General features: G+C 45.7%; 1 protein-coding gene across 1 annotated transcript in view; it reads right to left on the bottom strand.

The window, feature by feature from the left end:
- The window catches only part of DNAH8 (dynein axonemal heavy chain 8), a 611,430-nt gene that overhangs the window by 497,414 nt on the left and 97,930 nt on the right, over positions 1 to 16,086 (bottom strand). Inside the window, exons 12-13 of the mRNA XM_025186355.3 lie at positions 14,967 to 15,113; positions 8,813 to 9,010 (exon numbers count right to left, since the gene is read on the bottom strand). Coding sequence (XP_025042140.3) covers positions 8,813 to 9,010; positions 14,967 to 15,113 — 345 coding nt within the window. The remainder of the gene's footprint in view (positions 1 to 8,812; positions 9,011 to 14,966; positions 15,114 to 16,086) is intronic.

Below are 16,086 nucleotides of genomic sequence, written 5' to 3'. Positions count from 1 at the left end.
GCCCAGGAAATTCAAATCCCGGGCTTCATTTGCAAGTGCGGTATGCCTACATTACCCCGCTAGTTCGAACTAGCGGGGTAGTGTAGACATACCCCCAGTCTGTTTAGCCTCTCTTCATATGGGACCTGTTCCAAACCCCTCATCATTGTAGTTTCCCTCCCCTCTCCCACCTCCTTTTCCCAGTCTCCCCTAGTTTTGTTCAATAAAGAGAGATTCTATTTTTGAACACAATTGTCCTTTATTTTGTACATCAGGAAGGGGGGCTAGGGAGGGGTAAGTGGAAGGAGGTGAGGGAGGAATGGGGTACGAGCTCCCGATGGGGAGGACTGGGGTGGCTCTGTGGACTTCGGGGGGTGGAACCTCTCCTGCAGCCCCCCAATTGCCCCCTCTCCCCAGATGGCAGCCTGTGGCAAGTGCAGCCGGTCTGATGGCCGAGTGCTGTGATGTGCCCAGTGTGGGTACTCCGGGCAATCCAAGCCAGGACTTCTTTGCAAGCGGGGCACCCCTGAGAACTGTCGGTCCGGGGTGGGGGTCGGGTCCCTTTAAGCACAGCCCTTGGCTAGCCTGAGACAGCAGCTCCACGCTCTAAGTCCTCATCTGATGCCCTGCCGGCACTGCTTCCGGCCATCCTTAACCCTGGTTCAGGGTCCACTCTGTGTGGACATGCTAGTTCGAATTAGCAAAACGCTAATTCGAACTAGTTTTTTAGTCTGGATGCGTTAGTTCGAATTAGCTTAGTTCGAATTAGCGCTGTAGTGTAGACATTCCCTTAGAGATGCGCTGTGCTGAAATCGGAGTGTCCTTAGAGTGGTTTGCAAGGGACAAGAAAAGAAGTGGAGATTTACAGAATTGTTGTGTCCTGTCAATGTAAAAGGCTAGAGCCCGTTGAATGTCCAAATTGTGAAGGATAGTGTCTCTGTGGGATGCGTGACGTTTCGGGTAGAATGTAGGTAGGAGTATAGGTTCATTGATATGGAAGGGCACAAACGATGGGTACGGCCTTAGAGTGACTTTGTCCTTATTGAATATAGTATATGGTGGGACAGCCATGAACGCCCCTATCTCAATAACCCTTCTCACAGAGGTGATGGCCACTAGGAACAGCACCTTCATGGTCAGGAGCGGAAGGGGGGGGGCTCATAAGGCAATCTAGAACTAAGTTGAGCTCCCAAGAAGGTGCTGGAGTTCCTGAAGGGAGATAGAGGTTGTGGAGGCCTTTGAAGAATCTCCTCGTGATTGGGTGGGCAAACACAGATGCCCAGTTGATGTGTTCATGGAATGCCATGATTGCTGCCAAATGCACCTTGATAGATGAAATTAATAGGCGTTCACTCTTGAGACAGTGCAGATAGTCCTGGATTAGATGGAGAGGGGCTACACCGGGATAAGCTTGTGTCCATTGGCATCAGGCTGTGAACCATGTTCTAAACATTGGGATTCAGCCTTCTGAAACCATAGAAAAGCCAGGCATGGAGGTGCAGTGTGCTGTTGTTGGGGATGAAGTATTTTGCCCCCATTCTGAGACAGAAGGTCGCTTTGGGATGGCAGTGGGATAGGTGGCTCAGCTTCCATGCGCTGAAGGTATGGGAACCAAGTCTGTCTGGACCATGATGGGGCTATCAAGATGATTTGAGCCATGTCTGATCAAACTTTGCACAGGATCCTGGGGATCAGTGGGACTGGGGGGAATGCGTAGTGCAGAGGTTTGTTCCATCTGATTAGGAACACATTGCCCATGGATTCCTCACCCAGTCCCATCCGAGAACAAAAACGGCAACACTTCAAATTGTCCCTGGTTGCAAAAAGATCTATTACTGGGTAGCCCCTTGTGCAGAAGACAGACTTCATAACCTTGGGGTGTACAGTAGACTTCCAATAATCCGGCATCTTTGGGACCTAGGTGGTGCTGGATTATCAGATATGCTGGAGTATCGGGAGGTACTCTGGCGGGGGGCTGTGACGGGTCTGCCGGGAGCCGCACTGCATCTGGGGGGTGGGCAAGGAACGGCGTGGCAAGGGGCGAACCCTGTGCCATTTTGCAGGAAGGCGGAGGAAGCCCTGCGCCGCTGCCGAGAGTCTCTGACCGGCTGGTTGCGCAGCGCCGCCCCTCACCCCCCTGCTCGATGCCTGGCAGCACCCCAGCTACTCTGCTCTGAGAGCAGCTTGTAGAGATGTTCATGATATTGTGTGGCCTTCCTCAATAACCGCCTTGAATTGTTGCTTCTTGGCTTCAGGTATGTCCTCAATAAAGGTGTTGAACTTTAAGTAGTTGTTAAAATCATATTTACTAAGGACTGTGGCATAATTGGCAACTCTGAACTGCAACATGGATGAAGAATAGACTTTCCTACCAAGCAAATCCAGTCTTTTGCTATCTTTATCAGCTAGGGTGTACCAAGGCTAATGCAGCTTGTTCCTCTGATAGGTATTGTCTCCCACTAGAGAATTTGGGGGTAGGTGGTTGAAGAGGAATTCCAAACCTTTTGGGGGAATGCAGTATTTCCTATCCGCCCTCTTACAGGTTCGGGGGATACTGGCTGGGGTCTGCAAGAAGTTTTGGCAGGCTCCATGATAGCTGGCTTAATAAACAAAGAAATCTTGGCCAATGGCATGGCCTGGTGATATTGGTGAGCTCAATCTGTGTCTCCTGCACCTCCTCAATAGAAATAGCTACAACCTCTTAAAGAGATCCTGAAAGGGAGTAAAGTCATCAGCTGTGGTTAGAGGCAATGGCATGACTGCCTCATCAGCGGAAGTACTCTGTGTGACAGGTGTAGTGTCTTATAGGGAAGGACCCCAGTCTTTGGCTGTAAGCAGCCCAGATTCTCAGCAATTCACCCTGGTCTGACCCTCTTAGCGGTGCCCAGACCAACCTGTAATAGTACACTGGGTCAGACCATGTAGCCGAGTATCCTGTCTTTCAAAACGCCATATGTCCAAGAGGGACTGAACAGAATAGGTCATCATCAAGTGACCCCTCTCCTATCATCCATTTCCAACTACTGACACCATTCCTACACATCTTGGCTAGTAAGAATTGATGGACCTAACCACCATAAATTTATCAAGTTCTTTTTGAAACTTGATAAAGTCCTGGTCTTCATAATATCCTCTGGCAAGGAGTTCCACAGGTTGACTGTGTGCTGCATGAAGAAAAACTTCATTTTCATAGATTCGTAGACTCATAGACTCCTAGGACTGGAAGAGACCTCACAACATAATCGAGTCTAGTCCCCTGCCCAAAGCAGGACCAATCCCAACTAAATCATCTCAGCTAGGGTTTTCTAAAGCTGGGACTAAAAAACCTCTAGGGATGGTGATTCCACCACCTCTCTAGGTAACCCATTGCAGTACTTCACCACCCTCCTACTGAAATAGTTTTTCCTAATATCCAACCTAGACCTCCTGCATTGTAACTTGAGACCATTGCTCCTTGTTCTGCCATCCATCAACATTGAGAACAGCCTCTCTCCATCCTCTTTGAAACCTCCTTTCAGGAAGTTGAAGGCTGATATCAAATCCCCCCTTACTCTTCTCTTCTGAAGACTAAATAAGCCCAAATCCTTCAGCCTCTCCTTGTAGGTCATGTGTTCCAGCCCCCTAAACATTTTCGTTGCCCTCCACTGGATTCTCTCCAATGCGTCCACATCCTTTTATAGTGGGGGGCCCTGAAGTATACGCAATACTCCAGATGTGGCCTCACCAGTGCCAAATAAAGGGGAATAATCACTTCTCTATATCTGCCAGCAATGCTCCTCCTAATGTACCCTAATATGCCATTAGCTTTCTTGGCTACCAGGGCACACTGTTGACTCATGTCCAGCTTCTCATCCACTGTAATCACCAGGTCCTTTTCTGCAGAACTGCTACTTAGCCAGTCAGTACCCATCCTGTGACAATGCTGGGATTCTTCTGTCCCAAGTGCAGGACTCTGCACTTGTCCTTGTTGAACCTCATCAGATTTCTTTTGGCCCAATCCTCTAATTTGTTTAGGTCAGTCTGGACCCTATCCCTGCCCTCCAATGTATCTACATCTCCCCCTAGCTTAGTGTCATCCACAAACTTGGTGAGGGTGCAATCCATCTCCCCATCCAGGTCATTAATAAAGAATTTGAACAAAACCAACCCTAGAACAGATCTTTGGGGCACTCCACTTGAAAATGACTACCTCCCAGAGATCGAGCCGTTGATCACAACTGTTGGGCCTGACAATCTAGCCAGCTTTCTATCCACTGTACAGTTCATTTATCCAATTCATACTTCCTTAATTTTTGTTTTAAACCTGCTGTCTCTTAATTTCATGTGGTGACCCCTAGTTCCTATGTTAAGGGAACAAGCAAACAACTTTTCCTCATTCATTTTCTCCATACCTGTCATGATTGGATAGACCTCTATTATAACCCCCCCTTATACTCTTTTCTAAGCTGAAAAGCCCCAGTCTTTTTAATCTCTCTTCATAAGGCACTCATTCCAAACCCCTAATGATTTTTGTTGCCTTTTTCTGAACCTTTTCCAGTGCCAATATATCGTTTTCCAGATGAGGCAACCATATCTGTACGCAGTATTCAAGATGTGGGAGTGCCATGGATTTATATAGAACCAATAAGATATAGAACGGTTACTTACCTCGTAACTATGATTCTTCGAGATGTGTTGCTCATAGGTGTGTGCGTGCAGTGTGCATGCGCTGTTAGAAGTTTTTCCCTCAGCAGTATCCTTAGGGCCAGCAGGGAGCCCCCTGGAGTGGCGCCAGTATACCGGCCCATATATACTCCTGCTGGCCTCCTCATCCACTCAGTTCCTTCTTACTGGCATTATTCGGATAAAGGGTGGTAGGCAGGGATTTGGAATGGACATGAGCAACACATCTTGAAGAATCACAGTTACGAGGTAAGTAGCCATTCTTTCTTCTTCGAGTGATTGCTCATGTGCATTCCATTATAGGTGACTCCAAAGCAGAACCTAAGGAGGCGGGCTGGATGATGAAACTACAGAGGAAGGGAGGACCGCCCTACCCGGGGCAGTGTCCCCTCTGCCCTGATGCGACAGTGCATAGTGATTGGCAAACATATGGACAGAGGATCATGTGGTGGCTCTGCAGATGTCCAGAATGGGAACCTGCACTACGAAAGTGGTGGAGGCAGCCACCGCCCTTGTGGAGTGCACTTTAAGGGGCAGAGCTGAAATGCCCGCCAGGGTGTAGCACTCCCTGATGCAGGCGGTTATCCAAGAGGCTATCTTCTGGGTAGACACAGGTTGGCCCCTCATGCGCTCTGCAATAGCCATGAAAAGTTGTGGAAACTTCCAGAACGGTTTGGTCCTGTCGAAATAAAAGGCTAGCACCCTACAGACGTCTAGTGTGTGTAAACCCTGCTCTTTCCCAGATGAGTGCAGTTTAGGGTAAACAACCGGCAGGAAGATGTCCTGGGAGGTGTGGAAGGATGACACCACCTTTGGCAGGAAAGCCGGGTGAGGGTGGAGCCGAACCTTATCCTTAAAAAATACCGTGTAGGGGGGAATCTAAGCTCAGATACCTGCCTGGCAGAAGTGATCACCACCAGGAGAGCCACCTTATAAGATAGGTGGAGGAGGGAGCATGTTCCTAATAGTTCGAATGGGGGCCCCATAAGTTTGGAGAGAACCAAGTTTAAGTCCCACTGGGGACTTGGGGATAGAGCCTGTCCAGGCCTTTCAGGAAACTGTTGATCATTGGATTGGCAAATAGGGTTTTTCCCCCTTCATCCAGGTGGAAGGCCAAGATGGCCGCCAGATGAACCTGGGAGGAGGAAGAAAGATGCTGGAGCCTAAGGTCCAACAGGTAGTCAAGGAGGACCCGATTAGAACCCTGACTACCTCCAAGGCCTCCAGTGTGGATGGCTCTGGGAAGTCCTCCAGAGGGCTGATATCCCCTCTCTGGGAGGCAGGCCCACCCGACCTAGAAGTCCCGGGATCTGGGCTCATCGGCACCGCGTGCCCCACTGGAGGGCGCACGGAGGGCATGTGCCTAGGCAGGGACTGACCCCTTTTAGGCCACCTCTTCTTCTGAGGCGCCAGTGATTAAGAGTGTTGCTGGGGTTCCTGAGGTGCCAGAGAGGCATGGTGTGTGGAACTGTCGTGCACAAAGGCCGGTGCGCTCTGGGAGGCCGGTGCGCTCCGGGAGGCTGGTGCTGAGTCCGGTGCTGGTATTAGTCAGAGAGCCGCTTCCATGAGGATGATCCCTCTTGCATTTCATCCTTCTCCCAGATACTTTAAGCATGATGAGTAAGGGTCACTGCACAGCATAGGCCTGTTGCACTTTTTGCAGGGCTTAAAGCCTTGCGGGCCGGGCATGCCCTGCCACGGTTGCACAGTGCGCCATGGCGGAGAGCAATCAACAGAAACAACAAAAAAGTCTTGAACTTAAATTGCAGACACTTAGCTGAAGATTAACTAAAGATTGAAGAAGAACAATGAAGACAACCATCATGTTGAGGCACTGAGGAGTGTTCCAATGACTGTCACGGCGGTAAAAAGGAACTGAGTGGGTGAGGGGGCCACCAGGGGTATATATGGGCCGGGATACCGGCGCCATTCCAGCAGGTCCCTGCTGGCCCTAAGAGTACTGCTGAGGGAAAAACTTCCGACGGCGCGTGCACACTGCGCGCGCGCACCTATATTGGAATACACATGAGCAATCACTCAAAGAAGAATCTCTCTTATTCTCTATCCCTTTGTTAATTATTCCTAACACTCTGTTTGCTTTTTTGACTGCTGCTGCACATTGAGTGGATGCTTTCAAAGAACTATACTTATTGACTCCAAGATCTCTCTCTTGAGTGGTTATGGACAATGTTCCTTCTAAGCTGCATGGTCGCACAGCTTCAACAGTGATTAATAAGCCCCGCCCAGTCAGTCAGCTCCCATGGAGCCCTGAGCCTCTGACTGGGTGGATCTGATTAATTATATTCTTTACTACAGTTTCAACTAATTTGTCCAGTACTGACATTAGACTTACCAGTCTGTAATTGGAAAAACTTAAAAAACAACAAATAGTGTAGTAGCACCTTAAAGACTAACAAAACATGTAGATGATATCATGAGCATTCATGGACAAAACCCACTTTTTCAGATGACCAGAGTATTCAGATCCAAGAATAAATAAGGGAAGTTGGGGTGGGGGCTGAAGAGAAGGGAAAAGGGGAGGGAAGGAAGAAAAAGAGAGAGAGTGAATAGCCAGTTCAAATAGTTACAAGAGGCTGTTAAGAACAGTTAGCACCTCCATTGTTTGGCTGGTTGTTTAAGTCATTAAAAGGTGGAAGATAGTGTGTGAGCCATCCTCTATCCTGGTTCAGACCATTAGCATAAGAATTAAACTCGTGAATGAAGTTAAGTTCTAATCCTTCTCTGTGTATTTGGCTTGTGGAATTGGTCTGAAACAAAATGGGAACTTGGAGAACCATTAATGAGTATCTAGGAAAATTAAAGTGTTCTCCAACACGTTATTGTGTATTGCCTTTTTGGATATCTGATTTGTGTTCATTAATTCTTTCCCATAGCGATTGTCCAGTCTGGCCAATATACATTGCAGTGGGACATTGCTGGCATTTGATGGAATAGATCACATTAGTGGATGTGCAGTTAAATGAGCCTTTGATTTGGTGGCTGATGTCATTGGGTCCAGTGATGAAATCATTAGTATTGATGTGTGGGCAGAGTTGGCACTGGGGCTGATTTCAGGGGTGAGTTCCTGGATGATTATGATGGAGGTGTGTTGCGTGGTTACTAGAAAGAATTTGTTTCAGGCTAGGGGATTGTCTGTAAGTGAGAATTGGCCTTTCACCCAAGTCCTCTGAGAGTAAGAGGTCATTTTCCAGGATAGGTTGTAGATTGTTGATAATGCGTTGGAGGGGTTTAAGTTGTTGACTATAGGTGACAACAAGTGGAATTCTGTTGTTGTCTCTTTTGGGTCTGTCTTGAAGTAGTTCATGTCTGGGTACTTTTTTGGCTCTGTCAATCTGTTTTTTCACTTCTTCTGGTGGATATTTTAGTTTTAAGAATGCTCTATATATAGGTCCTGCTGGTGTTTGTCTCTGTCTGTGGGATTGGGTATTTGCCAGGATCACCACTAGAGCTCAGAACTCTTGGGTGAATGCCATCTGGTCCTGGTGACTTGTTACTGTTAAATTATTCAATTTGTTCCAAAATCTCCTCTAAAGTCACCTCAATCTGAGACAATTCCTCAGATTTGTTATGTAAAAAGAATAGCTCAGGTTTGGGAATCTCCCTAATATCCTCAGCCATGAAGACCAAAGCAAAGAATTGACTTAGTATCTCCGTAATGAATTTAGTTTCTCCACAATATTTATATTTTATCACAATGTTTGAAATATTTACCAGATACCATGTTGAATTTAACTACCAAAGGGGGCAAATGCACAATTTTCAATGTTGTCCACCGTATACAGTATATAGGAAAATTTACATTTGTAAAACATTTTCCCAAAATTAGAAGATAATTCCTATTAATATTAATAGGACCCCTATGTACATAAGATCAGGAAAACAGATAACTGTATCATTGACAAAACCATAGTCAAGTATATTCCTGCAGTTAATCTGTAAATATCCATAAGAAAGGCAAGGAATTTAAGGATCAGGTAAATATAAAAAGTCTTTGAACAAGTTATAAACTTTATTACCTTCTTAACACACTCTACCATTCACTAAATAAAGTTAAATCATACAGTCCTTTTTCAGTCATCTAAGGGGTTCTGGATAAGTAAAAATAATGAGATTTGGCCCTGAACAATTCATAGATAATGATGTTACTTACCTCTAAACTTTCAATTTTTGTCATGAAGTCTACAAAATCTACATCAAATTCAGTTTTTCGTGGGTCAAGAATATCATATTGTTTCTTTTGAACACTCTGGTAGATATTTTTGAACTTTATTGCCATAATATCTATTCCTTCAATTGTAGACATACTAAGAGCAGAAAATGTTTGTACTATAGTAATCATCTCTGTAATCTGAAATAAAGAAATGTTTTTCATGCTCATATCAAATTATTAATCCATCTGAATTCATTTAGTTCATTTGTGGTGCTTCTTGTTACCAAAGGAATAACTATATCCTAGAATTAACAGACTAAACTGAGATCCATGACTAGTTTACTCTAATCAGTAATTTCACTTTGAATTCCTCATCAAAATACTTACAACAAAACATTGCTTCATCAACTTCAGCCCTCACCATCAACCTAATTTAAACTGTTTCAATATTTTGTCTCTCTTTTTCTTGGTATCTTGAGGAAGAATTATACATAGTTAACTTTTACATTAAATTACATTTAATATCTGAGTGACAGGATAGAGAAGGGCTCAAAAGTTGAAGCACCATGTTTTAAGGAATATAAATGGGAAATTTCAAGCACAACAGACCACAAAAACTAGAATATGCAATGTATTGTATGATTACTGAGGGAAAACACAAAAGTGAATCTGTAAACTCTTATACAGCCTGTCCCCGAGTTGCAAACGGACGAGTTACAACCGTTCACATTTACAACCAAAGCTCCCATGGAGCGGTCGTAAAGGCAGTCCCCGAGTTATGAACACGACCCACGCTTATGAACAGCACAGTCGCTATGTAACTCAATGGGGTCCAAGTTACAAACAAATCGAGTTACAGCCAAGTGTTTGGTCTGTAACTCATTCGTAACTTGGGGAGAGGCTGTATATTGTTACAGTTATATAATGGTACTGTCCAAAGACCACAATCTGGATTGGGGGTTGTAGGGGTTAATTGCGGAAGAACTCTGTATGTGTGAAGTATAGAGGTTGAAAGGCCTTCATTCCCCACCCGCCACCCCTTCCCTGCTACTGATGAGCCAGAAGCAAGCCTTTAGGAGCATATGCCATTATAGCAAGAATGAATTGTAGATAAGGGCGGGAACATAGCAATCTTGTTTACCGAAATGTACTGATCAGGTAAAAAAAGTCAAAGGACAAGCAGTACAGCTGAGCCATACTGTAACAAGCGATGAGTAACTCCTGGAAATTTCCAAACTGCAAACAAGATAGAGACACTGTATTTAAAGCTGCACTAGAGCACAGCAATTTGGACCTCACCAATGGGCTTTGGTACCAGCGCCTCAGAAACCTAGATGACCTCACATTTTATCCGCAGCCAAAACAGGGTTCCCAGCTTGCAGAAGGGATGTAAGATGCCACTTTTCCTATCATGTTGTTCTTTAGTTAAGGGGAGCAGCTGATAGCTGTCAGAAAATAAACTGCTTGTATTTGACAGATACCTGTGCAGCATGTTTTTGTACTTTGAGAACCCAGTGTCGGACCTGAGACTTACTCTTGCTGGCAACAGGGGTACTTTATGCTAGAGGTCAGACAAATACATGGATAGCTGTGGTCCCAGACACAAAGAGTTAAAATCTAATTTAAGAAAAGATACCATAAATGAATAAAAAACAAATATGAAGAAAGGGAAATGGAGGAAGACAGTAACAGTTATACCACGTCATGTTCTCTTTTAAACTTGCTAGAAAATGGACAAATCTAAAGGTTCTGAATCACTTACTGTTTTTTAAAAAAGCCTCCTTCAAAAAAGAGCATCTACACTACAACCAGTACTTTTGAAAAAGCAAGCCTCTTTTTCGAAAGAGAACACCCAGGCAGTCTGGATGTTCTCTTTCAAAAAAGCACAGTCTGTATTACATAGCGCCTTTTTTCAAAAGAGCACTTTCAAAAAAAGGTATTCTTCCTCGTAAAACAAGGTTTTCTATGGTCAAAAAAACTGCCGCGTTCTTCGATTTACTTTCAAAAGAATACAGCAGCAGTGTAGACGCAAGGGAAGGTTTTTTTGAAAAAAGGACACTTTTTTTGAAAAAAACCCTGTAGTCTAGACACACCCTCTATGTGGATACTTGGGATTATTTCTTTTTTTTATGTAAACTATGCAAACTATCCCTGCAATTGACATATATTAGGAAATTAGACCCTTTTGTGCTGTAAATTACAGTGGCTAAAAGGGGAAAAATTATTGTAGGATGAATGAAAAGAGCACTTTTGACAAAGAAAGAATAATTGGTTCTTTAGCAGCAATGAAAGCTCTACTGAAAGAACAACAATTTAAGGAAATAAAAATATAAAGACATTGGTAAAATTGTGGTGCAGGATAGAGGAATGGGTGCTGGCTTTGGAAAGCGCTCAAGGCCAGGGCTTGTGGTTTAGAAGGGGGTAAAGGTGCTGGCTTTTGGAGAGGGATGAGGGTTTGGGGTGAATGAGAGGGGTACAGGAGAAGGTGCTGGCTCTCAGATGGGGTAAGGGCTGGAGCAGGGATACAGGAAGGGGTTCTGAGAGGGGGCTGTGGTATAGGTTCCCACCTGGCTCCAGGTCCACGCTAGAGCCGTGTGGATACAAATGTCTGCCTGCAGGTAGACATCAGTATCCGCTAACCCACAAAGCTCTACACCCAGAAAACGCTGACATCAAAGGAAAGGAACACCGTGCCATCACTCCTGGGAGCCAGCGCCCCATACTAGCAGCTCCCACCAGCCATGTCGCTGCACTGTTCCCAGCCCAGCTATGAACAGACCTGTAAAACCCTAGGCAGGAGACACCATTGGTGGTGGGGCTAGGTGCAGTGCATCTTCATCATCAGAAGGAGCTGCCAGTGTGGGCACTAGCTTCTCGGAGCAGTGGCACCATGCTCCTCTCCTTTGGAGAAAGTGTCTCCTGGGAGCAGAGCTCCATGGATCAATAGACAGCAATTTTACTGTGCACACAGATATTTGCATTTGCGCAGGGCTCTGCATGCCACTCCTGGAAGCAGTGAACAGGTCCCTGTGGCACCAGGGCTGGGGAATGGGTCAAGGGATGCGTGACTCCACATGCTACCTCGCTCTGCCGACTCCGCCACCATCAGCTCCCATTGGCCACAATTTCCCATTATCAGCCAATGGGAGCTGAGGGGGCTGTGCTTGCACGCAGGAGCAGTGTGTCAAGAATCCTGGCCCTCTCTCACCCCCTACCCACTGCCACACACATGGGACCATGCTGGCCACTCCTGTTACAGTGGGTCAGGGCAGGCAGAGAGCCTGATAAGTGTCAATTGCGACTGACTGGGAGATTCCCCAAGATGGACCAGTAGATTGCAATCAACTGGTTGGTGACCACTGATTTGGAGACAATGACTCCAAATGATTTGTAAATACACTGATTAATGCTGAAGATTCATGCAAAAAAGTTTGCCAGAGGTCACTGAAGATAAAAAAGCTTTCAAGAATTACCACCAGGACACCTGCATGGAGCTAATACTCCTTCCCGCTCCACATTCAAATCCCTCTTAAAATGTCACTTCTACAAAGTCCACTAGAAGAAAATAACAAATGCAATCAAACAAAGCCATGCAAGCAAGCAACAACTCTAAAACAATCTTCCTTTTGAATTTCCCAGTCTTGGCCTCTCGTTCTCTCTCATTCTCTCTTTTTCAGTTTCTTCCAAAGCCCCTTTAATGGGGTTTGAATAGATTATAAACACCTTATGATGTGTCATCTTTATTTTTTGTATTGTATAGCATAAAAAATGCTATGGGAGCTTAAAATTAAATTAATAATAAAAACATGTTGGACATTTTAAAGAATAGGATGAATGTGTGTGAAGAGTCTCTTTTTCTTTTTAATCATCTTTAAGTAAAAAAAACTTTTTGTATTTTGTTAAAACATAGATGATTATATTTTCCTCTGATCATCTAACTTAGGGTATGTCTACACTACAAAGTTAATTCGAACTAACAGATGTTAGTTCGAATTAACTTTGATAGGCGCTACACTAGCGCTCCACTAGTTCGAACTTAATTCGAACTAGCGGAGCGCTTAGTTCGACCTAGGTAAACCTCATTCTACGAGGACTAAGCCTAGTTCGAACTTACTAGTTCGAATTAAGGGGTGTGTAGCCCCTTAATTCGAACTAGTGGGAGGTTATCCCTCCCCTGCTTTCCCTGGTGGCCACTCTGGCCAACACCAGGGAAACTCTATTACCCCCCTCCCGGCCCCAGACCTCTTAAAGGGGCACGGGCGGGCTACGGTGCCCGTGCCAGTTACAAGCCTGCCAGCACCCAGCTAGCAGACCCTGCACCTGGCACGGCTCGAGCCAGCCACCCGATGCCCTCCAGCCCTCCCCCTTTTCCCGGGACCAGGCTGTCGGCTCCCGGGAGCTTGCCCGGGACCGCAAGAGGCGGGCACCCGCCTGGTCTAGTGCGGACATCGTGGACCTTGTCCACGACCTCCGCACTAAGCACAGGAAAGTGGCCGGCTAGGGCAGGAGAGCTGCCAGCGTGGCCACCCAGGAGCAGGTGTGCATGAAAATCAAGGTGGTCCACTGAGACTCCCGACCCTGAGCCCTGAGCTTACAATGGCCATCCTGGGACAGACCAAAGGTCCATCTAGCCCAGTAGCCTGTCTGCTGACAGCGGACAACCCTAGGAATCCTGGAGGGGATGGACCGAAGACAGTGACCAAGCCATTTGTCTCATGCCATCCCTCTCCAGCCTTCCACAAACTTTGGGCAGGAACACCACTCCTACCCCCTGGCTAATACCACTCCCTGGACCCAACCTCCATGACTTGATCTAACTTCTCTTTAAACTCTGTTCTAGTTCTAGCCTTCACAGCCTCCTGCAGCAAGGAGTTCCACAGGTTGACTCTTTGCTTTGTGAAGAACAACTTTCAGTTACTACTTTGAAGCCTGCTACCCATTCCTTTCCTTTGGTGTCCTCTAGTCCTTCTTTATGCAAACTAATGAAGAACTTTTCTGTATGCACCCTCTCCACCCAACTCATGCTTTTATAGACCTCTATCCTATCCCCCCTCAGTCTCCTCTTCTCTAAACTGAAAATTTCAGTCTCTTTAGCCTCTCTTCATATGGGACCTGTTCCAAACCTCTGATCATTTTAGTTGCCCTCCCCTCTCCCACCATCTCTCTTCCCCTCTCCCACCTCCTTTTCCCAGTCTCCCCGAGTTTTGTTCAATAAAGAGAGATTCTATTTTTGACTACACGTTTTCTTTATTTTGTACATCAGGAAGCGGGGCTAGGGAAGGGTAAGTGGAAGGAAGTGAGGGAGGAATGGGGTACGAGCCCCCGATGGGGAGGACTGAGCTGGCTCTGCGGGCTTCTGGGGGTGGAAGCTCTCCTGCAGCCCACCAATTGACCCCTCTATCCAGATGGCAGCCTGCGGCAAGTGCAGCCGGGCTGATGGCCGAGTGCTGTGATGTGCCCAGTGTGGGCACTCAGGGCACTCCAAGACAGGACTGCTTTGCAAGGGGGGCACCCCTGAGAACTGTCTGTCCGGGGTGGGGGTCGGGTCTCTTTAAGCACAGCCCTCGGCTAGCCTGAGGCAGCAGCTCCACGCTCTAAGTCCTCATCTGATGCCCTGCCGGCACTGCTTCCGGCCATCCTTAACCCCGGTTCAGGCTCCACTTAATGTGGACATGCTAGTTCGAATTAGCAAAATGTTAATTCAAACTAGTTTTGTAGTCTGGATCCGTTAGTTCGAATTAGCTTAGTTCACATTAACTAATTCGAACTAAGTTAGTTCGAATTAGCGCTGTAGTGTAGACATACCCTTAGGGTCAAACAAACTAATTTTTTCTTAGCCATTAAAAAATGAATTTTGGGCTGAGGCCAAGCATAGAAAGGCCCACCACATTTTTTTAATCAATTTATAAGCATAAGAAACATGTTGTAACTCTTTACTAGATCTTTCACTATTAGTGAAAGTCATAATAATTGGATAGCTAAGAAACCAAGAGAAATTCTATATTTATTCAAAATAAATATAAGTGAAAAACCCTTTCCCTCGTACTGAAATAAGAATATAGCATACTTCTTCAGTCAGTCACCACAAATTCTCATTAAAGGCATGCACACTTATTTTTTTTATTTTTAATATAGAAACAGAAACTTTACTTACTTTTTCTAGCCGTTTACAAAAAGCTTCAAATTTTCCAAAAATATACATCTCTGAAACTTCAAATGTTTTCTCCCCTAGAGCTTCCAAAATCTGTTTTCTTGTTTTATGAAAGCACTTTTGATATTCTTTAAATAAAAAAATGCAGTCCTGGAAAAGTAGAGAAACAAATACAATAAGCATCAGATGAAAAGAAAAAAAGGTTTACTCAACTTGTGCAGTAACAGAGGGTTCTTTGACATGGTTGTCCCTGTGGGTATTCCACCTTAGGTGTTTGGGGCGCCGCTGCACTTCTAGTTGGAGATTTTAGGTAACAGTGTCCCCAGTGAGCTACACATTTGGAGCAGATAGCATGTGCAGTTCCACTACTAAGTGTGTGCAGCCAACCATCCCTTCAGTTCCTTCTCTGACCCAGAAAAACATCTGTGTCTGAATCAGAGGGTAGGACGTGTGGGCGGTGGAGCTCCCACAGGAACAATCATCTTGAAGAACCTCCGTTGCTGCACAAGGTGAGTAACACTCTCTTCTTGTTCGAGGAGTGTCCCTGTGGGTGCTCCATCTTAGGTGACTATGGAGCAGTACCCATGATTGGAAGCAGGTGCTTCAGCTAGTCAATATCATGTACAGTAGCTAATATGGTCTGTCCAAACCGAATGTCGTGGGACAGGTAAGTATCAAGAGCATAGTGCTTTGAAAATGTGTGGGCCGAGGACCATGTTGCAGATCTACAAATGTCCATAACAGGAATGCTATGCAGGTCAGCTGTTGAAGCTGCCTTGGCCCTCGAATGGTGTGCACAAGGATGCAATGGAGGATCTCAGACAAAGATGGAGTAGGCTAGTCTGATGCAGTCCACTATCCACCTGGATAGTCTCTGGGTAGAAATTGGCATGCCAAGGGATCTCTCTGTAGTGGAAATAAACAACCTTGGCGACTTGCAGATTTGTGTAGTTCTATCCAAATAAAAGGAAATCACCCTGAGGACATCTGACATGTACCATGTAGCCTCCTTATCGTCAGTGTGAGGCGTCAGAAAGTAGACAGGTATGCTTATGGCCGGGTTCATTGCAGTGAAAAGAAGTCAGGACCTTGGGAAGGAACTTTGTGTGTAGATGAAGGACTA

The sequence above is a fragment of the Pelodiscus sinensis genome, chromosome 3 (genome assembly GCF_052426305.1).
Source record: "Pelodiscus sinensis isolate ZL-2025 chromosome 3, ASM5242630v1, whole genome shotgun sequence".
Taxonomy (NCBI): Eukaryota; Metazoa; Chordata; order Testudines; family Trionychidae; genus Pelodiscus; species Pelodiscus sinensis.
The sequence above is the reverse complement of the archived record's forward strand: the minus strand, read 5'-3'. Positions and strand labels throughout refer to the sequence as shown.